The sequence below is a fragment of the Sander lucioperca genome, chromosome 9 (assembly GCF_008315115.2).
Source record: "Sander lucioperca isolate FBNREF2018 chromosome 9, SLUC_FBN_1.2, whole genome shotgun sequence".
Lineage (NCBI taxonomy): Eukaryota > Metazoa > Chordata > Actinopteri > Perciformes > Percidae > Sander > Sander lucioperca.
In genome coordinates, this window is record NC_050181.1 from 37,370,944 (window position 1) to 37,397,681 (window position 26,738).

General features: G+C 42.1%; 4 protein-coding genes across 13 annotated transcripts in view; all 4 read right to left on the minus strand.

The window, feature by feature from the left end:
* Positions 1-8,606, minus strand: LOC116037348 (RNA-binding protein MEX3B). 3 transcript variants are annotated; one of them, XM_036005362.1, is made up of 5 exons: positions 8,300-8,606; positions 8,043-8,178; positions 6,948-7,516; positions 4,756-5,018; positions 1-4,595 (listed from the first exon to the last, which is right to left on the minus strand). In XM_036005362.1, exons 3-5 carry the CDS (start codon positions 7,444-7,446, stop codon positions 3,369-3,371), a joined length of 1,989 nt encoding a protein of 662 aa, XP_035861255.1. In that variant the 5' UTR covers positions 7,447-7,516; positions 8,043-8,178; positions 8,300-8,606; the 3' UTR covers positions 1-3,368. The 3 variants fall into 3 exon arrangements, with proteins under 3 accessions (XP_035861255.1, XP_035861254.1, XP_035861253.1); XM_036005361.1 differs by having other exon boundaries at positions 6,948-7,511; positions 8,300-8,605; XM_036005360.1 differs by having other exon boundaries at positions 1-3,315; positions 3,348-4,595; positions 6,948-7,511; positions 8,043-8,605.
* A 692-nt stretch (positions 8,607-9,298) lies between these two features.
* On the minus strand, positions 9,299-17,031 carry mbd3a (methyl-CpG binding domain protein 3a). 2 transcript variants are annotated; one of them, XM_031281271.2, is made up of 7 exons: positions 16,811-17,031; positions 15,476-15,641; positions 14,146-14,283; positions 13,310-13,400; positions 13,036-13,213; positions 10,373-10,534; positions 9,299-10,217 (listed from the first exon to the last, which is right to left on the minus strand). In XM_031281271.2, the coding sequence occupies exons 1-6, from the start codon at positions 16,822-16,824 to the stop codon at positions 10,378-10,380; spliced, it is 744 nt and encodes a 247-aa protein (XP_031137131.1). In that variant the 5' UTR covers positions 16,825-17,031; the 3' UTR covers positions 9,299-10,217; positions 10,373-10,377. The 2 variants fall into 2 exon arrangements, with proteins under 2 accessions (XP_031137131.1, XP_031137130.1); XM_031281270.2 differs by having other exon boundaries at positions 9,299-10,534.
* A 1,341-nt stretch (positions 17,032-18,372) lies between these two features.
* On the minus strand, positions 18,373-21,597 carry LOC116037407 (cytochrome b-c1 complex subunit 10). Of its 2 annotated transcripts, none has more exons than XM_031281299.2 (3): positions 21,449-21,597; positions 20,168-20,298; positions 18,373-18,763 (listed from the first exon to the last, which is right to left on the minus strand). In XM_031281299.2, the coding sequence occupies exons 1-2, from the start codon at positions 21,496-21,498 to the stop codon at positions 20,178-20,180; spliced, it is 171 nt and encodes a 56-aa protein (XP_031137159.1). In that variant the 5' UTR covers positions 21,499-21,597; the 3' UTR covers positions 18,373-18,763; positions 20,168-20,177. The 2 variants fall into 2 exon arrangements, with proteins under 2 accessions (XP_031137159.1, XP_031137158.1); XM_031281298.2 differs by having other exon boundaries at positions 18,373-18,767; positions 21,449-21,596.
* Positions 21,598-23,057: 1,460 nt separating this feature from the next.
* tcf3a (transcription factor 3a) overlaps positions 23,058-26,738 on the minus strand; it is a 29,582-nt gene continuing 25,901 nt past the window's right edge. For 3 of the 6 annotated variants that reach the window (XM_031281072.2, XM_031281067.2, XM_031281070.2), the window contains 2 exons: positions 25,834-25,965; positions 23,058-25,720 (listed from right to left, as the gene is read on the minus strand). In XM_031281072.2, coding sequence (XP_031136932.1) covers positions 25,841-25,965 — 125 coding nt within the window. In that variant the 3' untranslated portion in view covers positions 23,058-25,720; positions 25,834-25,840. Of the gene's footprint in view, positions 25,721-25,833; positions 25,966-26,359; positions 26,596-26,738 lie in introns of those variants that run through there. The other 3 variants (XM_031281071.2, XM_031281069.2, XM_031281073.2) reach the window with 2 other exon arrangements.

Consider the following 26,738-nt stretch of genomic DNA (forward strand, 5'->3'; position numbering starts at 1 on the left):
ATCTTAAAAATTATTAGCTAATGCCAGGTGGCTTAAAGACATGCAGATGGTTAACTTACAAATAATGATACATGTTCTTTAGAAACTACACTTATCTTAAATAAGTAATTTCGCTTTTGAAAACAAGATCCCAATGATTGTATTCAGGGTATATACACACTCAGGTCAGGCCTGAAACCTAGTTTGCCAACAGTTTACATTTTGGTTCTGCATACAAAGAGATTTAAAGCAAAAAATAGGAGAGCGGCGGTTTGAGGGGTGTCCGTCACCCCTTACTGGCGTGGCTCTCTTCTCACCCCCCCCCCCATCTAATCACAAAAAAAGCCAGAGGTCACTGGCTAGCATGCCTCAGGAAACCCTGTTTTCAAACCTTCAGGAAGGAAATCGGGGGAAGGGATAAGTTTGGCTAAAAAAAAAAAAAAAAAAAAAGTCAGCAGTCAATCGGAAAAACTTTGTACCTTTTTAACAATTAAACTACTGTACATTAAACCCTAACATTCTCTCATTGGCCAGAAACATCCCAGTGCAACACCAGAGTTTACATGAGACCCATCTGGTAAATACAACATGTTTAATTCCTTCAACACATCGACTTGGACAGTTTGAAGAAGGGCTTTAAGACTGGCCTCAACAGACTTACATGACAGAGCTGTTCTTTCGGTACATGTTCACAGCCCTGCATCTGTTCCCAGTGTGCACGAGTAAGAGACAAAATGGTGGGTTGCCAGTTTCGACGAAAATGCGAACGCGGTTGTCAGGCCTGTACAGTGCCCTGCAGAAGTTTAGTCTGAGAACTAAAGAGGCCTCTCGCTACCAACTGGGTTTGTTCATCGCCATGTTTCAGTAGGGAGTTGCACCAAAGCACCATGGGAAAGTCTTCACAAAGACTACCGGTTCAGCTCCTGGGCAGATTTTTCCTACTCGTGTGTGACACATGAATTAGTGCACTGCTGCGCTCAACCAGGACAGCGGCTTATTAGATTCCTCTGTGCAGCTGCTGCCCTCTTCACCTAAAAGTAGCAAACAAACAGACAGCAAATAATTTTCACATCATACTGGCTGGAGCACCAAAGCACAGCAGCAACTGCCCATCCTCGGCAATAATTTCCTCAAGTAGTTGCCCTTTTTCCCCCCCTTGATATTAAAACCCTACAACCCGTCCTGATCTGAGACTTCGTCCAGAGAGGAGGACACACTGTGACTGCAATGCCCTACGCTCTACTGGCAGGATCCGAATGTGATGACTGTGTAGGGACAGTTAGAAAATATAATTTAAAAAACAAGCAAAACATTCTGCAGCTGCTGGGATTTGAACACAAGGAGTGTCTGGAAGCCCTGGATGACCTAGCTACTAGCTGCCATAAAAGAAGTTCTACCTACCGCGTGTGAGCCTGAAAAATGTGATCATGTGTCTGTGCAGTCAGAGGAAGCCCTTGGGAATTAAGTGTGTCATTTTTAATTCTATTGTCATGGCTTGTCTCATTCTATGAGCTGATTCCATGCATTTAAAAAAAAAAAAAAAAAAAAAAAAAAAAAGGTCCACCAACGGCAACCGTGTACCATCGCACCGACATCACCCAAATCATACGTACAGTATTAACACTATAGGAGGCAGTTACTGCAAACTCACACTGAATTCTTTAAAAACCACGAAACACAAAATGGGATGCAACCGCCTTATCAGGAGTTACTCAGTAATGCTATGAAAACATAGGACAAATCTCAACAACAACTAACCATATAGTGCACCACATTTGGCCAGGAGTACAGCGCTATATGGGTATGACGGCGTGTCATCTGAGAGAGTGCCATACAGCTTGGCTGTGAGAGTGGGGTGGAAGACCAAAACTACCAAAACAAAAACAGTAAGAGGCGTTTCTTTCTTCTTCTTTTTTGTCTTCCATTTTAGAGGGGCCGGGAGTAATCAGTGCATGAAAAAAAAAAAAAAAAAAGGTTCAATCGAGCCCCTTGTTATTGTTTCATATGGGAGGAGCAGCTGTCTCTCCGTAACCTTATTGGACAAAACATTCACATGTGACATCAGAAAAGCCCTATCTTATCCTATAGTTCAAAATATGTCTGCGAGCCACACACTTGACAGTCAAGAGTCAAAAACTAGTAGAAAATGCTAAAACGAGCCGATCTGAGTGTAACAGACAGGACGTGAGGAGGAAAAGGTCCTGGTGTGGATGGATCTGCGCAAAGTCCTCCTGTAGGACGATGAGCGGGATGAAGGAGAGGGGCAGCAGACAGAAACCAGGCCTTCTCATGGTGAGGGCACATAATGATGCCAACATGGAAACAGCATGAGCGGGCATTATTCACACACACACACACACACACACACACACACACACACACACACACATACATACACAGACGCGCAATAGAGAGATGTAAAGGGATTGTCAGGCAGCCCAAACGTACAGAGAACTGACCTCAGACACATTCCTACAGTATCACTAATGGTATGTTTCCCACTTATTAAAAGGAGAATTAATGTGAACCAATGCGGCAGCCACAATTCAAATGTGGAGCGTCCAAATTCATCCATCGTGTTATTGAATTCGATCAGGAAGTAAGAGGTGTCGATTAATAGCATTCTTTTGTCATTACTGATGGCAAAACAATGTGTGGCAATGAGAAACATGAAGTCATCCTTAGGAGGTCCCCTCGGCTCTATTGTTTTCCGATAGGCGCCTGACCAAATGCGGACATTTAAAAAAGTTCCGAGCGTACAGAAAAATAGCAACCCCGCCGCTTCATGTCAAACAACAGCATGAGTGAGCTCAAGAGGAGAAAGCATAGGGGTTTGTTGGAACGGTTTCGTGTCCTGTCTAGAACATTAAAATAAGGAGTAGAAAAGTGCAGGCCTCATTGACAGCTTCATCAAAAAATATCTGTTAAGTACAAAAGTGTCAAAACGAAAGGCTGTGAGAGAGAAAGCAGGCAGAGATCTGAAGAAGCCAGAATGAAGAAATGTCGAGACGGACCGGCAGCAGTGCAGGCTGCTGCCGGTCAAAATGAAGGCCTGAAGAGAGATAAGACACTAGTTTCCTTCCAGAAGTTCACCACCGAGAGACTGTCTGAGCAACAACTGTCTGCAGACCAGTTTCAATTAACTTCCCTCTGAAAATAACTCAGGTCATTATTATTATTATTATTATTATTGTAGATTATTAATCTTGACAGTTATCAGCAATAAATCAACATCCGTATAGTATCATCATCTCTATTATGCATTTATTATGGTCCATCATGTGTGTGAGAGTTATTAGTGTGAATCCTTCCATTGCCTCCGCCACAGCTGGTGCCCCACCTCAGTCTTCTTCTTGCCCACCTCATGTTGCCCCCACCCCCCCCAGGCATTAGGAAAAGATGCGGATGCACTGTGTGGCGGGGGTGTGGCAGACGGGACACTCGGGCTCAGCTGACTGGCAGATTTGCCCGGCGCACTCCATGCAGAACAGGTTGTGGCCACAAGGCACCAGGGCTGCCGTCACCTCGCTCTCGAAACACACAAAGCAGTCCCTGTTGATCCCGGGGCTGACGCCGACCAGACCCGCGACCCCGGAGACGGAGCCGCCTTTCAGCCGACTCAGCATCCCAGAGCTGAGGACCATGCCGCCGCTGCCTCCCTCGGAGTCAGTGGGTGAGCCGCCGGGCAGGGAGGAGGCCGAGCAGGAGGAGTAACCGGTCGACGAGCCGCCGGAGCTGGAGCTGGACGCTCCGGAGAAGGAGCCGCCTCCGGCGCTGCCAGACTGTAGCCAGGAGAGAGTGCTGAGGGGGTCGCTCTGCGCACGACGGGCTAATGGATGATCCAGGGGGCCCACGCCCGCGTCCTGAGGCAGAGTTGGAGACAATCTTGGAGTGATGGCGCCACCGCTGAGGCCGCTGCTGTTGCGACGTAGAGGCTGCTGCTGCTGGGAAGAGCCGGCCGTCTTATTGCCCGCCCCCCCGTTGACGAAAGGTGCCCAGATGTTGGCAGCAGTGAACTCAAAGCCCAGCTCATCCGAGGAGGGCAGCCCTGGGGTGGAGTCGCCCCCGAAAGTAAACCCTCCTCCAGCGCTGCTAGAGCCTGTGCTAAAAGGGCTGGTGGGGCTGCCTCCCTCGTTGGCCTTGCGAGAGGTGCTGAAGTTGTCTGAGGTCATCCCGCCGTTGTGTGTGTGATAGGCTACTGAGGAGGACATCTTCCGGCCAGAGGAGTGGTGCATGGACATGGGGAGGGGAGGAGGAGGTGGGGAGGGTGGAGGAGGAGGAGGGGGGACCGAATGGTGGCCAGTAGCCCTGGACCACAGAGACGACCCCAGCCCTCCGCTCAGGGCGCCCAGGCCTTCCAGACTGACATCGGTGCCGTTGGAGTGGAAGTCGTTGTCTCCCTGCAGGTCTACAAAGGTTCCAGTTCGCAGGGTGATGTGGGTCTCGATCTCCTCTCTCGCTCGGTCCACGTTCTCCGGCATGCCGGTCACCTCGAACACCGGGTCTTTCTCTCGACTGGGTGTCACGATGTAGGTGTGAGTCTGCTGCTGGATGCGCTTGATAGTTGCTCCCTTTGGTCCAACTACTAAACCGACTACTCTGTAGGGCACCCTCACCTGAATCAGTGGCAAGAGAAATGGTTTAATTTAACTACAGGATAGAGAACAGAGGTATGGTGGTTTTAAGCAGATGTTATCTAACACCCAGTTATTCCTTTGTTACCCGGCAGAATAAAACAAAAAACACAGCTAACGACTAAGTATTCGGTTTCTGTACCTGTATGGTGGTCTGTCCAGGTAAGTGTGGTGGTCCAGGAAGAGAGCTGGCGCCTCCTCCTCCTCCTCCTCCTCCTCCGGGCCCTCCAGCTTTGCAGCGGGACGCCCGGATCATAGAAAAATGCTCAGCTGCAGAGACGATTTCCCGCTTGGCCATCTCGACATCCTCCCTGCGTCCCGTCACGATGAACACTGGCTCCTCGCCTCTGACTGGAGTCTTTATATAGGTGTTTGTTTTGGCACGCAAGGCCTTAATCTTACAACCTGGAAGACACAGAAGCACATAAACACCATCATTTATACACATTCAGACACACACACGCATATATAAACACATATTTATGACATAGCCATAAATATAAGTGCAGCTATAGTATATACACAAAGTCTAATGAGAACACTTCCAATATGCACTCTTAGCACTTTATTAAGTACACCTTGTTAACACTGATGTGGTCTGATACAACAGCCCTACAAGAAACCCTACCCACATGAAGGTTATAATGCTCCGTTTAGTTGAAATTGAGAGTAGGACTGGGCAATATATCGATATATGAGGCAAGATAACGTCTTAAATTTTGGATATCGTAATATCCTGATATGGCACACGTGTTGTCTTTTCCTGGTTTTAAAGGCTGCATTACAGTAGAGTGATGTACATTTCTGAACACACCAGACTGTTCTAGCTGTTCCACTATTTGCCTTTACCCACATAGTCTACATAACTGATGATTATCAAAAATCTCACTGTTTGCATATTTTGTGAAAGCACCGATTGTAAAACCCTACAATATCGCCACAATGTGGATAGAGGTATTTGGTCAAAAATATATTGTATATATTTGATTTTCTCCATATTGGCCAGCTCTAAGTGAGGTGTTCCCCCGACTTGGATCAGTCTTGAAAACTGTTTCAACAAAAACTGCATAATTCATCATGATGGTACTTCTTTTTTTTTTTGATTCAGGACTGTTGTATTAGACTGCATTAATTGAACTAAGTGTACCTAATTAACTGGCAACTTGTTATATACACAAACATGTTTTAAATTGAAAGCTGTTCCAATACATTTTTGAATATCGAAATGAATAAGGAATCAACGTGCTTGGCTGCGTCAACATGCTGGGTACTGAATCCTCAAAAACATTCAAAAATCAACAACATATCACTACAGTTTCGGTGCTTTAATGATGCACCGTCATGGACATTTTCGCATCATAACAACATATCCGTAGCCGCAAAAGCAGCGGTTATGCAGGTTATTCATGAAGAGCCTGTCTGCCCCAAACATGAAGCCTAGAGCGGATGCACTGCTTGTGTCAACTCATGCTCCTCCACCAGCATCAACCGTGTGCTCTGTTTCTTTAAATATGGACGCTTCGTTCTCGGCGACCAATAGGGCGCACAGTGTGTGATGTCATTCTGGGAAGCAGAAAGCATGGCTTTTTCAAACAAAGAGAACAATGCCGTAACGCCGTCGCGGCTGCGACGGTCGAACCAAACCTACAACCTCAGTCTATCTAAAGTGGAGGACATGTGTGGATAAATAGACAAAAAGAAAAGGGACAGGTATCAAACGTAGCGGCTCATATGCGAGCAGCAGCATCGGCAGACAGAGCTGGGTGCAGGGCGTAACACCGCCCAGTCCCGTGTTTGTGCGTCTGCTGCCCCGTTTCAGCCTAAAATCTGCTCAGCGGGGACAATAATAATCTACCATAAACATACACATGAGGTAGAAATGTGAGTTCAGTGTTCAACACTGACTCTTAGAATATGTGATATGTAAAAGCAGCACATTTCGGTATTTTTCCTTTGTTAGATGCAGGCTGCTAGACATGTCCAGACTCCCGACAATCTGCCGCTTTGTCTGACCCTCTCCCACCCCTCCCCCTCCATCCTACTCAACCACACTCTCTCTCACTCCCTCTATGCCTATTGTTAAAATGGAATATAAATATAGTACGTAGGGCTTCTTTAATGGAGTACGCATTATGCTGACATCAAAGACCCAAACAGTGAGTGCAGTCCGACCAGAGCACTAAGCTCACGCTGTAAAAGTTCAGAGATCATCCTTCCACCAGACTGCCACCCAAACAAAGAACAGCCAGGCTGCATGCATCCTTTAAGCGCAACATAAACACCAATTAATTCTTCACTAACTAAGCAGCATCACACACACACTCGTGCTCTTACCTTGTCTCCCCACTATTTCAGCCACATGTTCAGAGCTGGGGACAGGTACACATTCCGTCATGTTGACACTTCTTTTCCTGCTGCAGAGGACGGAGCTTTGTTCCCCGTGGAGCATGGAGTGCGAGCTGGCCATGTGGTACCCGCCCGAGCCGTAGTACTCCGGGGATGGAGAGCAGGACGTCGGCGAGTCCCGGGACCCGTTTGGATGCTCCAGCATCTGTAGATCCACGTAGCCTCCTCCGCCCACACCGTTGCAGCCCTCGGAGCCCGGACCCTGGGTCCCATCCAGCGTGTCGACCAGCCCGCCGCCTCCGCTACCACAGTCCACCTTCTCCAGAGCCATGAGTGACAGCTGGTCCAGGGCGAAGCGGAGCGCATCATGGTGGTCCTCTTCCCGGGACTCCTGGTCTGTCTCTCGGGGCAGACCGACCCCGTTGTGCTGGCTGCTGATCACCACGTCGTGGTCCATAATCTCGGGGTGGAATAAAGGGCTAGGCATTGTCTCTCCGTGGATCTCACATCAGATCACGGATGCCTGTTTGTTGGGAGTGAGCTCACCCTCTTCTGAAAAAAAGGGATAAATAACAAAAAAAATCAAGTGTTTGTTTATCATAAAACACTCAAAAGCAGGCCGGAGATGAGCACAGTGGAGCCACCGATCATTCAGAAACAATAGCATGCATTAGCAGTGTTGATTTGGGCGCCTTGCTTTGTCTGTTGTTGCTTTTTGTCTGACACCTGAAACCATCCAGGAGCTTGTTTTGTCATAAAGCATGTCCGCTTTAACACAAGTGCACAACGTGTACGCGTGCACACATACGAACATTTGTGGTAATAACTTCAGACACTCTTATATGTACTGATCGAATAAAAAACAAAATATAAAAGAGGGCTATAAGCTGTTGTTAGCTTCAGCAGCCAAGCTAACAGGCTAGCTCCACATAGTCGGCACTCAGTCACGTTGTCGACCCCTTTGTTTGGGAGCACCATAGCTAGCTGGTTAGCTCTGTTCTGACAGTCGAACTTGTGATCATTCTCAAATGCAGCCGCGTTGATTTTCAAAATTAAACAAGTGCGAAAACTACATGAACTTACTTTATCTTGTCTTTGTCGACGAGATCCTGTCTTCGTTTGTCGCCCAATTTTTGAGGGAAAGATGAGAAGCAGCCAGGAGGAGTACTGTGCGCTGTGCAACGCTAGAGAGCTAGCAGGTTAGCTAACTAGTAGCACGCTAAATGGGGGGCGTAGGAGAAAAACGTTTAAAAACGAAAAGAGAGCTCTGTTGTTTTTGTCTCTTTCTTGAGAGTCAAAGCATATTCCTGGGAGTGTCACTGGGTCTTCATTCTGCGTACCTTCAGGGAGACCGCCGCTCAAATCCAAGGTTAGCAGTTTTCAGTTAAAAAAAAAACACACATTGGTTCTCAGCTCTCTGCTTCTACTGCTGCTGCCTGACCCCAGTCGGTCCGCCGCCTTTGTCTCGCCAGGCGCACGCCGCTCCGTCTCCAGCACACGGCACTGACGTCATCCGCGACACAACAATGAGTTCAAAGGCCACATGCAGCAAGGGGAGAGCATCAACGGCAAGCCACCACTGCTGTCACTACCATTGTGTCTATCAGTCTGCAGGGCACTATTTTATTTCTCTATCTCCCTCTCTGCATCCCGACTGTTAACGCATTGATACATGTTTAAAACATTTTGTCATCATTGGGTGTGTTCATCATGGCTACCAATAAGGTGTTTTGGGTGGTCCAACAACAGAATTGAATGATGCTCATGCAGTGTGTGTGTGTGTGTGTGTGTGTGTGTGTGTGCGCGCCTCCATTTATTTGTGCTTTCTAGGTTAATACCTAATACAAAAAAAGAATCATTAAGGGCAATAGGTATTAAATATTAAATTAATACTATTAAAAGCACACCCTTTTCTTTGTTTCTTTGTTTAAAACAAAGCTCACATGGACACTGAAAGTAATTGATCACTGTAATTGTTCCTCCTGTCTATACTGGCTGTGGAGAGATCCCCTCTTATGACCTCTGCGTTTCCTTGCTAAAATCCCTTGGTGTCATACCAAGGGATTTTATTTTTTACTTTGGAAGATACCCACTTCGTTTGATTAACTCATTAGCTTTGGCTCAACATGGACTGTGGGTTTTGGAAAGGAGGAATCATTACAGGGAATAATGTCAATATACATCCAAGAAGTTCAGTATTGTTTTAAGATGCACTTGAACAATCCTAAAGCTTCATTTTAAAGAAGAAAGGACCACAACCTTTAATCACAAAATCTAAAAACATGTCCACCTACCACAACCTCCTAGATTTAAGAATGATAATGACCAAGAAAACATCAGTCATGAAAGAGCTGCATTTATTTGACATTGACACAGGGGTACAGAGACAAATAATAAATCTTGTAATGAGGTACAGTACATCTTGTTATGAGGTACATCAGTGTTGTATTTGTTTTTCTGAGGGTACACACTCTGTTACTGATTAAACTCAAATGTAGCTGGCAAAACAGTACTAATAATTATTTTGGCAATACAAATACCATGACTTAAACTCCAAAACAATGTAAACTCAAAAAGGTTATTGTGAGAAATAACACTGCTTTGAACTGTCAAACAATCAAATCAAACAAACTAAATGTGATTATACAGAGCATTGCTGTGTGCATGTAAACATACTGCAACCTTTTTATGCTTCCAAACAAACACACTACCTATAGTGCCAGAGTAAAATATAAAAGAGCAACATGTTAAAAAAGAAACCCACAACGTCAACATGAACTGATACATTCAACACACATACACACACGTCAGTCACATACATCAGGTTTGTGTTTTTAACTTTGAGCTTGAACAGCTGTCAACTAAATGTAACACTGCATTGTATAGAACATCATCCACAACTGCCGTAAACTGCCTTAAAAGTACAACTACTTACAAGAACAATATTTTCCTTTGACTCACTATAGTATCAATAGTGAAATGGTGGTCATTCCTGAAAACAGTGAACAGTATAGAGTCTAAAGAAAGTTGCCATACATTAGTGGAGGTAAAAATGAACTGAAAACTGAAAGCACCCATCCAGGATTACACTGTCACATGTAAGAAAAAATACAAATAAAGAAAACAGTCTTTGTTAAGGTAAACAAAATCTGCAGAATGTCTGCAATTAGGGTCTATTTTAGTTAAAAGTGTATACACAATCCTCGTGGAGCCAATTATTTGAAAATGAAAGTTTACCAGCAAACATGTCAAACAAGCCTGTGGGAGAGATGAGAAAGAGACATGTTACATGCACTGTAGTTCCTAACAATGAGGCAAAACAGGGGCAATGGGTGAACCAATAACAAACAAAAAAAATAATAAAAAATTATAGGATTCAGCAACACTGGTACCAGCCCTGCAGTTTGGAGTACCTTGGCTATAATTCCTCCTTGTCCACCTGTTCAACCTTCTCCTCCACTTTGTTGGCTGCTGCTGCTGCGTCTGCAGCGGTGTCCTCTATATGAGCTAACATATCAGCCGTGAGGGCTTCCTCCAGCCGCCTCCGCACATTCTGCACCAGGTCCTCCTGCTTCCTAAGAGACACAGACGAGGAAAATAAATAAATAAATAAATAAATAAATAAATAAGGTGGCTATAATGAAAACAAATCTTTCATGGCAAAGACACAATGATGATGACAAGACAGGATTTAGTTCCCCAAATAGTGGAACATGTATAGAAATATAATTAGGGCTGCCAAAGTTAACACCATAATAAGTAAACGCAAATTCCTTTCAACGCCACAAATGTTTTTGAAGCTTTGTGAGCGTTTATTTTCCCACATGTGAGGTTAAACACAATTACACTGTCACATTCAGCTGACAAATGTACTTGTACAATATGTCTGTTGCTGTAATACACAGGCTCCAGTGTTTTGTGTTGAATTGCTGATAAGTTAATCTTTCCAAGTGTAAAGTGGGACACTACATTGGGTTAGTAGTACCAAGTAATGTTACATTCAGGTCAATGTTCCCAACTGTTGATGCTTGATAGGCTTAAATTTGCCGTATTATGCTTTCAGCATACATTTTGAGCATACAGTACCTTTGAAGTTATTCTGAAGAATATTCTAGACAGTATCTGTCATTCTTTTGGATTGTTGCAATAATAATTAAAAAAAATGCATAAAGCAAGCATATTTGTCCACTACCATGTTGATAAGAGCATTAATAACTTGAAAAATATCCCTTTTAAAAGTTAATTTAGAACAGATTAAAAAAAAAAAAAAAAAAAAATGAAAGAAACACATTCAGCGCGTTTGACCACAAACTAGATTGCAAGCCAACCACGGAGCTCCATGCCGCTCTCGTCTTAACAGCCCAATTAGTCAACATCATATGTATACAAGGTCTATGTTTAACATGGGTGCCGAAGGGAAGTGGGCAGCGCTTCAGGGTGCTTCCACCTCCTGTCTCAACCTGGCGACTGCCAAAATGGGCAGCGCAGCAAAACTTCGACTGGAGAGTCACAGCTGTGGTGCGTTTACGGTGTAATCATTGTCACAAATGTATGGACCTGTGGGAAAATTTCCTCTCCATGGCATCCCCAGTGAGCAACACAGCATGGCTGCCTTAAAAGGTCAATTCCGACGCAAAACAAACCTAGCGGTTAATAACAGATGTGTACCCACTCGATCGTTCTCTGGGACATGTTTTCATGCTAGTCGAATGCGTTTGTAGCTTGAAAGAATCTAGCGCGGACCGCTGGTTAGCTTACAACGCTAGTATTCAGGGCACAGGGAAAGTAAAAACAAATCGCCATTTATTCCACTAAAAAGGCTCAAAATATCACCAAACTTCAACGGTAGCATAATGAGGGTCCCTAAATGTTAACCGAAGCATTGAGAACACTGTAAGTTTCATCAGCGTTCATTGAACGAAGAGCTGCGGGAGCTCCGTGAAAGGGCTACGAGAGAGAGAGCTACCGGTAGTCAATGGTGCAACACAGCCTCGTACTTCAGGAAACTGGTGGTGTACCTGCTGACATTGTGAAGCTATGGCCACCGAACAGGAGTGTCTGTGTTGCACGGAGTGGGCGCTGTTGCGTTGCGACACCCAAGAGACGCAGTGTTTTGTACAGTACAGGGCTGAAACTTTTTTCCCCATGTTCCGAAAATAAATTGGAGACGGCGACCCAGACCGGAGGGACCAGATGGACAGTTATCCACCGAGTAAGTACACTAGACAAGTTATGTTTTAAATCGGTGTGATTATTTCAGATATACTGAGCAAATTGCTTGATTTTAGTTTGCATCGCCAGCTGTAAGTCATGACTGGTTTTCAAGACGGCGGCCGCATGTAAACATGAACGCGAGTGTCTTTATAATCTATCTTTTCAATAAACTGTCTGTACGCTTACAAAGTTCTCAATGCTTCGGTTAACATTTAGGGACCCTCATTATGCTACCGTTGAAGTTTGGTGATATTTTGAGCCTTTTTAGTGGTACAAAATAGCGATTTGTTTTTACTTTCCCTGTGCCCCGAATACTAGCGTTGTAAGCTAATCAGCGGTCCACGCTAGCTTCTTTCAAGATACAAACACATTCGATTAGCATGAAAACATGTCCCAGAGAACGATCGAGTGGGTACACATCTGTTATTAACCCCTAGGTTCATTTTGCGACGGAATTGTCCTTTAAAACAAGAATTCTTGATCTCCCCGTCACAGCAGTAAATTCACTTCACCAGTGGATTGAAATGCATTTAACAGAGTAAGCAAATCTCAACATTCAACACAACGCATATTTCAGGTGTGGTGCTTTTTCTATTATGTACCCTAATAACATGTTCACTAGTTCAGTAACTTAACATGATAACCCACAACTAACAATAGGCCTAACATGTTAAACGACCTTGTTACTGAGTGCATGTGCCACAATTAACTGCACTTTTACAGTTTACTTGATTCCAATTTGACACATTAAAAAGAGCCACCAGTGATGGATTGATTCAGCCTATTGTCCATTTCCAATGTTTTCATGATATGGATCAATCCTCCAGAGGGGACAGCCATGTTGTTTGTGTGAACATCTTACCTGATGTCATCATCAGTCACTACGAAGGCTTTGCAGAGGGGCTGTGATGTGTTGAGCCAGACTCCAGGATTTTTCTCCACTGCAGCGGTGAGCTGTCCAGTGACCGGTGCCGGGCTGGTGTGCAGGGCACTGGCGATGGCAGAAAGCAGTGTTTTATCTGAACATGCAGGCCCAACACCTAGGCAGAGGACAACAAGAAAGCACAAGTCAAGCTTCTAAAAAATTCCAGCTCTGACTCACACAAGGTTGTCATATTTGTTTTGGTTACACTCACCCTGTAAGCCTTTTGGAAGATCCATAGTTTTCACTAGCTCCTCTGCGATATCAAATGCATTTAACCCGCTCAACTTCCTCTCCCAGAACAGCTGAAGAAAACAAATTTCCTTGTTATGTTTTGAGCACATTTTTCCACAAACTAAATATGTGCATCATTATATAATTTACAGGGATATTGAACTAGGTTGAATCGACCCTTTAGCACTCATTACATAACAGCAAAGTCAGAAAGAGACATAACATAACACTAGGACACCAGGTTTTGTACTAGAGGTGTTGAAATTAATCAAATAATCGATGCATCGAATCGTGGACATGGACGATGCTGCATCAATTATCGGCCAGGCCATGATCGATTATTTCTGTTTACAATTTAATGTAGGCCAAACAACCTTTCTGTTTACATATTCTGTTATGTTTTGCACATTCAGGAAGTGCCACGTGCTCAGTGCTGTAGTTTTATGTGTCCAATGTATTTAATATCAGAGCACTGCAGAATGTTTTGTTTTTGAAGCTTGAAAAGCTATGAATTAAATATCCTATATGGCTTTAATAGAAAAATGTATTTGATGCATCGTGATGCATCGAGATATCGAATCAAAGACATGATAATCGTAATCGAAAGATCAGTGAAGATTCACACCTCTATTTTATAGTGGCCAGCTTTGCAAAACATTACAACTACTAAAAAGGTATACTAATTTTCTTTTACTCACATGTCCTTCTATTGTATTAATGGTGATGTAATCATTTCCTAAAAACACTAAAAAGTACAGAGAGCCTAAAGAAAGTTTTAAGAGCTGAAATGTGCACGTTTTCTGCCCTCTGACTTACTTGTTTCGGTTGGTCCACAGCCTTCTGGGGGTCTGTCTTCACCTTGTTGTTGGGATGATTTGTTACCTTGGTCACTGGTTGTTTGAAGATGGATGCTGTCTGTCGAACTGGTAGTGTTGTGTTTAAATCAGGCTTGGCCTTTAAGAGAGACAAGAACATAACGGCAAAAATTCTGATAACCAGCTTTGACCAATTTTCTTTCATAAGAAAATACAACTTTTTAGAAGACTTTTGTGAAAAGTTACTGTACAAATCTACACAGCTGTATGACTGTGTTGTTGTTAGTGATGAACAGGGGGTACTGTTGCATCTCTTATTTACTTCTATGCAGTGTGAAGAGACATTACAATGAACTGGGATGATTATGATGATGCAGGACAGTTTGGGGGGAATGATCTCTCCTTAAGCTAAGCAGCAGAGATAAAAGGTTGTAATGATGTAACGATGTCAGTTTTACAATGGCACTGAATACCCCTGGTAGCACAGTCTTCAGTCAATCATAAAACAATGCCTGTGGGAGATGATTATCAGCAAGGGAGGCAACAAAGCAGTCTATGGCAACTCTTGTGGACGGTCGTGTCCAAAATCCCTCCTTATTTGTTAACTTGTACACTATATATAATGTCAAAATTCTGATATAATAATATAATAAAATATATGCATATACTAGTGTCAGAAGATCTAGATTTACAGCTTACTGGAGTAAACTAAGGTTTATTATGTAGGTCACAGTCACTGTGTACACCACATGACCACAACTGTTGCCCGGGCAATTTATCAGTTAAAACTTTATGGCAGAGTAGCAAAGAAAGTCATTGTTAAAAAAATAAGTCTCATGACATACTAACTAGTGTTTGCCAGAAAACATGTGGGAGACTCTGAAACAAAGTGGAAGAAGGTTCTATTGTATAATGAGACCTAAACTGGGCTTTATGGCCGTACTATAGTAATTACACTAAATGCTATGTTTTGGGTTTAAAGACAGCACTTTGGATGTTTCCTGGAGCTTCTAAGTCCATCCAAAATGTGTGGCAGGTCCCCATGTAACCTGAGCCGGTTTGCAAGGAAGACACCTATTCTCATAAACTCAAGGCTGGAATTACTGCCAAATGTGCCTCCAATGATCAATTGGCTCAGGTTAACATTAAAGACTTGCTCTGTTGCTCATTGTCAGAAAGTATAATTAAAACCACTTTCATTAAATAATGTAAAACCATAACATGAAAATGGGAGGGGAATATGATTTATGGGCACTGTATACTAATGTAATAATTGTCCCTTCAGGCAGCACAGCACAGTCATTACTGCATCATAAATACCACATTCTCACCCTGATTTGATGGTTGATGTCATAGAAATGCTTGTGCCTGCTGCGCTGCACTTTGGTCAGGAGCGACCATCCAGCCCGGGAGTGGCTGGCATTCACATCTGTGTGAAGGTTGCTGCCCAGACTGCGGACTATCTGGGGCTTGTTGAAAATGCGCTTAACAGGAACACTAGAAAGAAAAACAGAAGACTCATCATCATCATCACAAGATTTACCTGTTCATTAACCGAGGCATTAAAGCAGTTATGGGTCTGGACACCCACACATGGCTTCTCAGTTATTCTAAATGATTGGATCTCTTCACAGGCTAAAGTGGGGCATAGTTCTCTGAGGTCACTTAACTGCATGCAACTTAAAATATGATCAAAAGCTGTAACGTTTGATTGTCCCAGCCTATCAGGTGTAATTACTTATGGTAATTAGTTACCATTGCACCTTTCTGCATTTTTTTGCTACAATCTAATTTTACTGTACTTGATATCTTCCTTTGTATTTTTGTAGTATGTATGTGTACGTGGATGTCACATGTCTGTGTGCCTATGTGTGTGTGTATAAGCTATTGGACACCTTAATTTCCTTCGGGATTAATAAAGTATCTCTCTCTCTCTCTCTCTCTCTCTCTCTCTCTCTCTCTCTATATATATATATATACACACACACACACAGGAAATGTCAGTCAAGTACAAATCTGTACACGCCCACAGGTGTAATCAGTAAGTGAAAACACCTGTGTGGATGATTTTTGGGTGTGTATTTGGAGCTTTGAGGTAGATCACTTAACTGCTACGGCTTTGTAATGTAATAACGTACAACGGAATGGATGATTTTCAAGCGTACGTTACCACTATGTTAGAGTGAAGTGTCTACTCATTTTTGGGACTTGCAAGTGGATAAATTAGCGGTGAACTACACACGAGGCAGCATATCCTTCATCTACAAGTTTTAACCAGACAGCTGGCTGCAGCTGAGATTTTTATACCGTATACTTGCGTAACTTAGCTGTGCCGTATGCGGGCCCAACGCGCCGCAAGTCAAGCGTGTGTAAACAATGAAACTTAGCTAGCTAATCAGGCTAGCGGCGTTGGTAACGTCAACGCACCAGCAACCAGAATATCAATTAACTTGCTATTGTTCTAAGTTGCATGTTTACACACGTAATAAAGTCAAAACCAGCTAAAGCCTACGTTTAGCTAACGTAACCAACGTGTAAATATAACAGACCTGGTAATTTGCTAAGTGTTGTTCTCAATTGCAAAACGCATGTATGCATGCGTGCATTTCCTGCAGAGAAACTTTCATTTGAACAACTCCTTCGACTGAACATTTAAAAAGTCTCACCCTTTTCTTTCCATGGTCTTGGCTGTCTTTATTTGTTTGTCTCTAATTATGGCTCATAAAAGATAAGAAGCCAGCTATCTGACTATTGCTGCAGTCATAATGTTCATTCACCGAGTCTGGTTTGTTATCGATCCCCGCTGTCGGTCTGTCTCCCGTCAGGACCTCCACAACTGCAGATCACTCCGCCAGCCTTGTAAACACACTAAGCGGAAGACATCCGCCACACGCCTGTAAAATAGTCCGAAAATGACACGCGCCAGGTTTCACGTGATATGTTCACTGCACAGTCAGAGGTAGAAAGTAACACATCTAAAACTAAGTATATTTACTCAAGTACCACACTTGAGTACAATTTTGAGGTACACTTGTACCCCTAATCCGCTACATTTTAGAGAAATATTGGTACTTTTTAAACGCATATTTATTTATTTGTTGTTAGTTACTTTGCACACTGAGTAGTTGCATGGTAAACATACTGTACGGTATAATCAACTTAGATAATGACGTATTTCTATAAATTAAACTAAGTACAGTAGTACTGCTAGAGTACAGTAGTTTGACAGACCACCTGGACCTGGCTACATTAAAATGCTGCTTACAGGTTATTCACTTATAACACCATCAAAGGGTCATTCTGAATGAGTGCTTTTACGTGTGATGTTTAGTACAGTTTGCTGCCTAAAACTATGTACTTTTTAATGTAACTTTATTCCAGGACTAATACCGTTAATCGGGTCACTTTACATTATTGCATTATATTTACTTTGAAGAATCCTTCTACAACTGCATTAAATATATTTGTGGCAATTCTGTAACTCCATGGCAACCTTTAGTTACACCTGTATAAAGTGTAAGCCTTGTACACAGAAACATCTTTTATATGGATACAATACAATCAAAATTCAGGACAGGAACAACCATCTCTCCCAAATTGTTTGTCTACTCTTTTAATATGTGGACTGTGTCCTAATGCTTTTTAAGATTTGTTTTCATCACCTTCACTAATGTCTGTTAACACAGTTTATATTTGTATTATGGTCACTAGGGCTGCTCCCTCTTAGTCGATTAATCGACTAATCGGTCGTTTTGGTCTTAGTCAACTAAGATTTCTTTAGTCGATTAGTCATGTTGTATGCTTTTTTTCATGTTGAATGACTTATTTCCAAGAAACGTACGAGCACATCTCTGGTAAACACAAGAATTAAAGTGGTGCTTTTGCATGACTCTTTGCGGAGAAACTCAGATTTACAGATCTGTCGATTAAATCAACTAATCGATTAGTCGATACAATTGAATGAGTGTTAGTCGACTAAGAATTTCTTCAATCGAGCACAGCCCTAATGGTCACCTATGGTCTTTAGGGATATACCAGCTAATCAGAGGCTCAATTCAGGATTAGTCATTTTCTATATCCTTCAGTGATCTGACAAGGTTACATCCAAGCAAACTGTAGCCAAACTGCACTGATGGGGGCTACATTCACAATACAAATACACTTTAATTTAACATGATATTGAATCATTAAATCATTGGAAGTGAAATAATTTCACACATCCACAATATAGGATACATCTGATCTCACATACTTTACTTCAACTTTTCAAAACAATTAGAGTATGACATGAAGGGAAGATGTTTCCATTTGAGAGGCAGGTTCGACACACAGGAGACTGGTGATTCAAATAAATACCGGACCCCCAAACTAAGTGGGAAAAGAAAAAAAGTCCAATTATCATGAGTGTTTTCATATTCCTTCCATCCACGTTTTCACTGGTTGAGGAATGTTGAAATGCCTAAGTCCAGTGCATTTCACAGGATGCTGATGGTGAACAGTTCAATGTTGATTGAGCTGCAGGATGAAGATGACAGCTTCCAGTGGCCTGGCACGCAAGGTACGGGCTGCAGCAGTTCTTGTCCATTATTTTAGTCTTTGTGTAAAAAAACAGCACTGACCTGACTGGGGAAAAACAAAGTCATTAGTGTAAACAGTAGAAATGTGGTTTTGCTGCGACAGATAAAATCAAAGCTGGATGGAAAGTCACCAAGTTCAGTTATATTGAAGTGGCACTTGAAAGCACATCTGTCTTTTTGTTCATAAATTATATGCTTTGTTGTTTTTATTTTAAAAGCACTATCCAAAACTCATTCAACATTCAACACTCTTCGCAAACTTTCTTTGATTTGTGGGTTGAACAACTATCAATTTTGAAATTTCCGAGCCAAATAACTAAGTGGCAGTAGAGCAGTTGAAGCTTTGAGACAAAGTCCTGTCTTATTCAAAGCTGCTACACATGGTCTCAAAATAGCCCACTGTCCTGGATTCTGGTATCCTGATGCCTCTAAACTACCTGGCTTATTGTCTGTGAATGCCACTCTTGTTAATTGTTTCCTTAGTCATGAGTCTCCTGGTCCCTGCTAATGAGAAGCATCCCATGTCTTTATTCAAGTGTTTTTTTAATTACCAGAAGTGGCACTTGGTATTCAAGTACTGTGTTGGACCAGAGTTATTAATATAGTGCAAAAGCACAAACAGACCTTTACCTCTTTTACATAGTTTCATTACATTTAGTTTAACTGGAAAAATTGTCCGGCAATTTTCCTACTTGGGACATTGTAACATTGTGTCTTCTTCACAACAGTTCCAATGTGAACAAAAGCACAAACGTATAAAGCATGCACAAGGTTACAACTTTCTTTGACTCCCAGCTTGTCAACTAGAAAACATGCAGAAGAAATGGTGTCCCTGTGCATGCGGTTATGTCTATATTCTAAGTTATTTCAGAATTAAAAACAGTGGCCGTGTTCACTGAAATACATTGAGTATGTCACCCAATGCAACAACATGGCTGTGACGTGTGGTTAATGGTTTATAGACAACAATGTAGTTATATCAGATAGAGGCTTAAGGCTGTTTTATGCTTCTGCGTCAACTCCACGCCGTAGCTACGGCGTCGTGACCCTTTTGGAGTTCTGCGTTGGGGTTGCTTTGCATCGCGGTGCATTTCACCGCCATAACGCTAGGGGGTGATAAGTCTGAGGTTATTTGGTTTGAGGTGTCTTCCAGCCAGTTTATGTCATGTTAGCAAGCAAGCAGCCTTCAAGCTGATATTAGGCTGTGGCTACACAGACAATACGTGTTAACTGGACTGATTGCTGCAACAGAGGTACACCTTCACCCTGTGCTGCCTGTGGTCTCTGGATGGAAGTCTGTTGCCACTGTTCTTGTTTTGGGGCTTTGAAAGATACAGTAGGTGCAGAAATAACGATGCTGATAACAAAATGTGATAACGTTTCAGCTGTCCTTATTCATCACATGCTGTCACACCTCTCTTATTTCTACCATTTCCTGAGACTAACCTGAGTGCCACTACTCTTCCTTCTTGAATTTGCCGCTGATGTAGGGGACATAATCCAAAATCACTCGCCAGTCTGTGAAATGGACCAGAGCTACGCCTCCAACTGTGCCCCATACAGTCATAGTTGGGATCCTGTTGAGTAGAGAACACTGTCAAGATTTTACCAATGTCTTTTTCCATTTAACGTGTATATACCCCTAGGACAAACACCTGAGCAAACATCAAGCACCTATTGACTAGTAAAGCAGTAAGTGTTGGAGTAATGCATGCCAAAAATGAGCAACTTTTATCTCGATAGTCGATGATTTTGATCATTGTGTAAAACTATCAATAGACTTGCTGGTTAAAGCTTCACAAACACAAATGTGAAGAGCTGCTTGCTTTTCCTCCCAGTTTGCATCAGTTAGCTTGTTAGACTAAGTCCAGAATTAGGGACATTAATTTGACCTAATACCTGACTCTTGTAGACTAAATAATGAATGGACTAATTATCTTTCTGATTAATCCATAACGAAAATAACCGCTCCAGAGATCAGGGAGTTAGCTAGCTCTCTAACCCCCCCGCCCTCAGTCACTACACGTTACATTAACGCACATCCTGGACTATTACCCCCCGACCATTGCACATATTATAAATACTGTGAACTTTTTTTCACATGCCCTGATCAATATTTTTTTCACATCCTGCTCTAAACCGTACAGCATTCATTCTTTCCCTTACTAAAACAGTTATAGTGTACATATTTATTTTGTTACTGCCTTTTTTTAATTGTATTGTAATATATACAGTATATATATTCTATATTGATGGTCTTGACTGTAGCAGTACTTTTGTCATCTTGTTTATTCCCTTTAATATGTTTATTGTATGCACCAAATACATTGGCACATTTCTTGCAAGTGAAACTTAACTTTGGTAATAAATATGATTCTAACGTTAGGTAACGTTAACCGGTTAGTAATAGCAGAGACGATTTAGAACAGGATCTTTGGTAATCTTTGCTTAAACGTATTCAAACTGGGTTATAAAAAATATATATATGGAAATTACGTTTGCTATGTGATCATAGCCATTGAAGAAAAAGTAATGCTGACCTTTTTACATCATAATGGTAATTTTAGGCATTTTTAGCCTAATCTTAGCTGACAGGTAACGTTACAGCATGTCCCCAAGCAATGACCTCGGCTAACGTTAAGCTAATGTTAAGCTAAGGACACATCGAGATTATTCAACCGAAATACTGACTTCTTTTACCACTGGTACGATATAAAGAAATCTTACCATGATTTGGCAATGGACACATACTTCTGACCGATTACTTTACTGATCATTTTGGCTGAAATATGTCCTCCTAACGCAGGACGTGCAACTTAAAAGCTAAGAACTTCCGATTTGGGTTTGCTGACTACGCGTAGAGCGCATGTGCGTGGACTACTTCCGGTCACTCGAAAAATAAAAGTCGCAGTCCCTCCCTTTCCGGTGGACCTCATGGGACCATAATTCGGAAAAAAATATGAACGGTAGTGAACGGGGAGAGGCAAATTATTTTTTGATCCCGCTTGAACTGAGCCAAATATGATGTTCGTCAATTTAAAAAATAATTTATCAGTTTGTCGCACGTATGTCGTATGACCACTTAGTTTTGTGTGAAACCGCTCTGTCGGTACACGATCCGTTCTGCACATGCGCAAAATGTTCGCGCATGCGCGGTTGTACGAGGATTTACGACACTGCACGATCTGTTCCACGCTTCCGGTCGACAGCCAAGCTAACGTTAGTTTAGCTAACAGCTAATTCGGCTAACTGCTAGCTGAGACAGCATGTAATAACTTTAAAAGACCCTCAAAATAAAACTTGAAAATAAACGTTGACATATATAACAAACACCTAACATATATAACAGCTGTTACGTCAGTTCTACTTTACTTGTGCTCATTTAAAATACAATCACTCAATACTTGTCTTTATTGTTATTACTGTGAAGTCTTAATTTAGCTGTAGCCTGCTTTTCCCATTACGTTTGAGTTAACGTTATTTTAGACTGAATCTAGCTGTCAGCTAGCGGTTAGCCGAATTAGCTGTTAGCTAAACTAACGTTAGCTTCCCGGTGGAGGCTAGCCATAGGCTAGCGTGGAACAGATCGTGCAGGTCGTATGGATACGTAAAACAGTATTATCTTGCGCATGTGCAGAACGGATCGTGTACCGACACGCTCAGTGAATTACATCTCTCGTCTCACACAAGTTACGTCACCGCTTGATGCTCAACTTGCCCGCTAGCTAGCTAACTTAGCTCTATTTCACAACATCTGTAACGTTATCTTGCCTGATGCGTTTTATCCGGTGAAGTTTTATCGGCAGAGAAGCGTAAGAACGAGCAAGATCATCTAGTAGTGTGAATAACTAACGTTACATCCCGGTTACGATTCAGCGAGACGTCATCCATGCGACTTGAAGTGTGTAGTCTTTCTTATATACTGTCTATGAGTCTTTCTAGTTACGTATTTTCATAGTATTATGCTTCAACAGTTTAACAATAAACTGAGACTTTCTTGACATGAACTGACGAACATATGTGTAATCCATGGCTCAATTCAAACAGAATCAAATAATAATTTGTCTTTCCCCGTTCACTACCGTTCATATTTTTTCCGAGTAAGGTCCCATGCAGCTCATTTCTGCCCCGTAGCGGACAAATCAAGGTATTGTACTGCTGGCCACTATGAAATCAACGTTACCGGAATGGCCTGTACTAGATGGGTCAAGTCAGTTTCACAAATAAAATACTGAATGGATCGACCACTACCTGGTTGCATTGCAGAAAGGAAAATGCAATTAGGTTTTTTTTAATTTATGGGTTAAAAAAAAAAAGACATTGGATAATCGTGGTAGTTGTTATTAAAAATGGCACATTTATTGCTACATTACTGTTATATACACAACAGTTCTCTATATCTACTTTATATATAAAAAATAGGAAACTGGAGGCACTTTGAGGACATAGCCTACATAGATGTTGTCCCCAAACATGAGTGAAGACAGAGAGATTTGTAGCAGTTCATCTGTTGTGGAGGACAGAAAGGGTCTCTTAACAAAGAATATTAGGTGCATGTTTTGATCCTTGGATTCCCCCGACATATCTTTCATGTAAAGAAATAAAAGTATAAGTCTTTAGTAGAGATTTTCATATCACAACAACACCACATTTTTCTGCAGAAAGGTTAGATTAACTGACTGACTGTGAAAATAATGTTTTGGGCTAGTCCGTGGGGCAAGATTTGTGATAAAATGACAGGTGGAAAACCAAATACTGTTACATATCAGGATCAGCTTACAATGATAAAGCTGACATATCATACAGCTGTACATACATATCAATGCACATGCCAGTCAAGGACAAAATTATACTTAACAAAATCAGTACATAAAAGATGAAAAATTTTAAGCAGTTTTCAGCGTCAAAGTTGAAGACCAGGTTATTAGTCATTTTACATTTAATGACAGACACTGAAGCAATCTGTATCAATGAGTGTAATTCTTCATTTAGATGTTGTGAGACACTGTCAGATGTTACAGAAGTATATATGTTTTTATACATCTGTATTATAAAAAAGGTACAACCTATAAATCCTCAAATGCAACATCATCCACCATGTAGCAGAGACGTATTCAGGCACTGGTGAGTAACCATTATCAAAACTCCCAAAGTCAGGAAAATGACTAAGGCCACCCTTTTTGATTCGTTTTATGCTTCAGATCCTGACAAAACAGTGAATTATGTTGCAGATTGTGCAGACCGCCCCTACTGCCCCTGCCTCAAACTAATCAACAAGCTCAGCAAAGAGCTGGACATCAGGGAGTGAAGAGGGGGGTGTGCTGAAGAAAAATATTGTTTCATTTAAGAAAAACTGTCGCAATCACCAGAACAATCCAATTACAACTGGTCTGACAGGTTTGTGTTGAAACATGCATTTTTTTTTTTTTCTTCAAAAAAAAAAAAGAGAGCAATATCACAACATGTGATGTTACAGAAGTTTGTCATTTCTAAGCACCTGGCACAAAAGAAAACACCTCACTTTGTTCCTGGAATCTAAATTGAGAGTCGTCTTACATTTAAACAATGTAAACAAAAAAAGAAAGAGCATTCCAAATGATATAAACAAAAGTCATACAACTATCTTACAAAGTAAAAAACAAAAACAATACAAAAAGCAATGATAAATCAATTCTACAAAAGGAAGATCCTTACAACAGGCTTTGCAATTGTTCAAAAGGGGAGAAAAAAAACAAAAAAAACACTAAATGCTCAAAACACAGCAACAACCAAAACAAGTCCATTAATGGCAAGTAAATTCTCTACAGGGTAGCAAGTACACTCATGATCCCTTTCAATACCCAATTATTTCTGCCTTCTCGCAAAATGTGATTTACCACAATACAAATTGCTTTGAGACTTAAGTTTAGTAAGTTCCTAATGCTGTAACAGTCTTTAGGTATGATTTGACAGGGGCAGACTGATGGGACACTGGCTGACCACATGGCTGTGTGACAGTCATGAGGGTGAAGGAGCTGAGCAGTGAGGATGACATCTGTACACTCCAATCCAATCGGCTGAGATGTGCATCGGCACATTTGATTCAACATCGCTGTGGCTCCTGGATTTGTATCGAGTCTTTGCTCATGTCTGTGTCGGTGGAGGGTCTCTCTCTGGCAGTCTTTCTTTCTGTGTCACTTGCATTGCAGTGACCATAACAGATGTACAGGACTTAGAGAGGTACGATTCAGGGATCCACAGTTAAGAATAAACAAAAAATTACCCACCACATGCGAGTCAGTGACTGTGGCACCTTTTTAGTCAAAGCAAGAAATAAAAAATAAAAAAAAATACATCTAGAAATACCAGAATACCAACAACAAAAAAGGAGTCGTCTCTCTGATTGCCCAGTTAGTTGCTGGAGGTCTCCAAACCTGCCTCTGTAATTCAGTCATCACAAAAGGAGATAATGATGATGGCTATTTTATCTTAACACTATGCATTAGGCCTCTTGGGCGCATGTTTAAAACGGGTTTTGTTCAATCATAAGATATAAACCCAGTTGTCCCTCTTTGCCTGTGAAGAATGTAAGACCTGCTTTTCAGATGGGAATGCCAATAATCATCCAACAATACAAATCCTAACTCTGCTCACACAAGCAGTTGATCCAAAAAGTTTCATTTGATCCAAACAAAGTTTTGCTCCCAACACGTAAAGCAATTTTTCAAAATGTCTTACAAAAACACGATCATAAGAATGTCCTTATGTCCAATTTCCACTGTCTCCAAACCGGTGTCCTCGGTTCAAAGTGTTGTCATGTTAAGATTAATACATTTTCCCTCTTTCTGTAAGAGTGTGCTTGTTACTTTTGTATTCATAGTCAGGAATGTGGCCACCTGCTTTGTCAGTAATGAGGTGTGTGTGCGTGTGTGCTTTCCAAAAGTTGATTAACACACACTGAGATGCATGACAATGATAGATTAAGGCCACGTGTTCTAAGGGCTGTACAATCAACAGGAACTGGAAGAGAAAGGAGAACAATGAATGAATATCTTTCCACAAAACAGAAACATGCAAATTGTTATTATCTTGCAGGCACCACAAACCCCACTGTACAAACTCTGTAGACTGACCTGAGAATTACATATGTCCATCTCCTCCTAGACCAGGGTGACCCCCACCAAGCTGCATCTGGGGGTCCACGCCAGAAACTTTTTCCTCCTCTCTCCTCTTGAGGCAGGCAGCCTTTGGGTTCAAATTACGCTCTTTGAAAAAAGGACCAACACATAGATTAAAAACAGTAAGGGAGCACATCTTTTTATACCTTAAAGCTGAGTTGTGAACATACAAACGGTCAACAATAGACAGGGAGAACAGAAAAAGGGGAAAGCCAGACAGGAAAATGAAAAGTAAGATGAAAAATGCAGGCATTTGGCAGAAAAGCAGGGATATACTTCCTCAAATTCTCCCTTTCATCTCCATTTTTCAAAGTCATACGAGCAAATAGCGAAGAGAAAGCCAAAGTGAATGCCACACAGTAAGCGAGAACAATATAAGAAGAGATTTTTCTATAGGTGAATGACTGGCAACTTGTCCAGCTATGATAAGAGATGGTTGGTTGTCTATGTGGATCAGACCTTCCTGTATCGGCTGACCTACCTCGCACCTGCTTCTCCAGGCCCATAATGACCTGGACAGCCTGTTGCAGGATGATAAGCTTGGTCTGGGCCTTGTCGCTCTGCAGGTGGACCTGACACATCCTGCCCAGCTCTCTGAAGGCTTCGTTAATGTCACGCACGCGCACCCTCTCCCTAGTGTTGTTAGCCATGCGGCGCTCACGCTCCCTCTGCTCCTTCTCCTCGGCAGTCAGGTTCTCATCGGTCACCGAGACATTGCTGCAGCCAGGAGGAGAAGTGGGGGGTGGAGGGGCTGGTTAACAAACCCAAATCACAGCCCTCGCTGAACCTGGGCTAGATGTTCTCACTAAAACTGGGTTTTTCACCTATAATATTACTTTTAACTTAGTATTTTTCCTCCT

Coding starts and splice junctions, on each gene's coding strand:
- LOC116037348 (XM_036005362.1), bottom strand. CDS start 7,446: ATGCCTAGCCCTTTATTCCACCCCGAGATTATGGACCACGACGTGGTG. Junction 5,019..6,947: donor TGAAATAGTGGGGAGACAAG/GTAAGAGCACGA, acceptor TGTGTCTTCCAG/GTTGTAAGATTAAGGCCTTG. Junction 4,596..4,755: donor CTGGACAGACCACCATACAG/GTACAGAAACCG, acceptor CCACTGATTCAG/GTGAGGGTGCCCTACAGAGT.
- mbd3a (XM_031281271.2), bottom strand. Junction 14,284..15,475: donor ACATCAACCATCAAATCAGG/GTGAGAATGTGG, acceptor TCTCTCTTAAAG/GCCAAGCCTGATTTAAACAC. Junction 13,214..13,309: donor TCTTCCAAAAGGCTTACAGG/GTGAGTGTAACC, acceptor TCCTCTGCCTAG/GTGTTGGGCCTGCATGTTCA.
- LOC116037407 (XM_031281299.2), bottom strand. CDS start 21,498: ATGATCAGTAAAGTAATCGGTCAGAAGTATGTGTCCATTGCCAAATCA. Junction 20,299..21,448: donor GTGTCCATTGCCAAATCATG/GTAAGATTTCTT, acceptor TCTACTCAACAG/GATCCCAACTATGACTGTAT.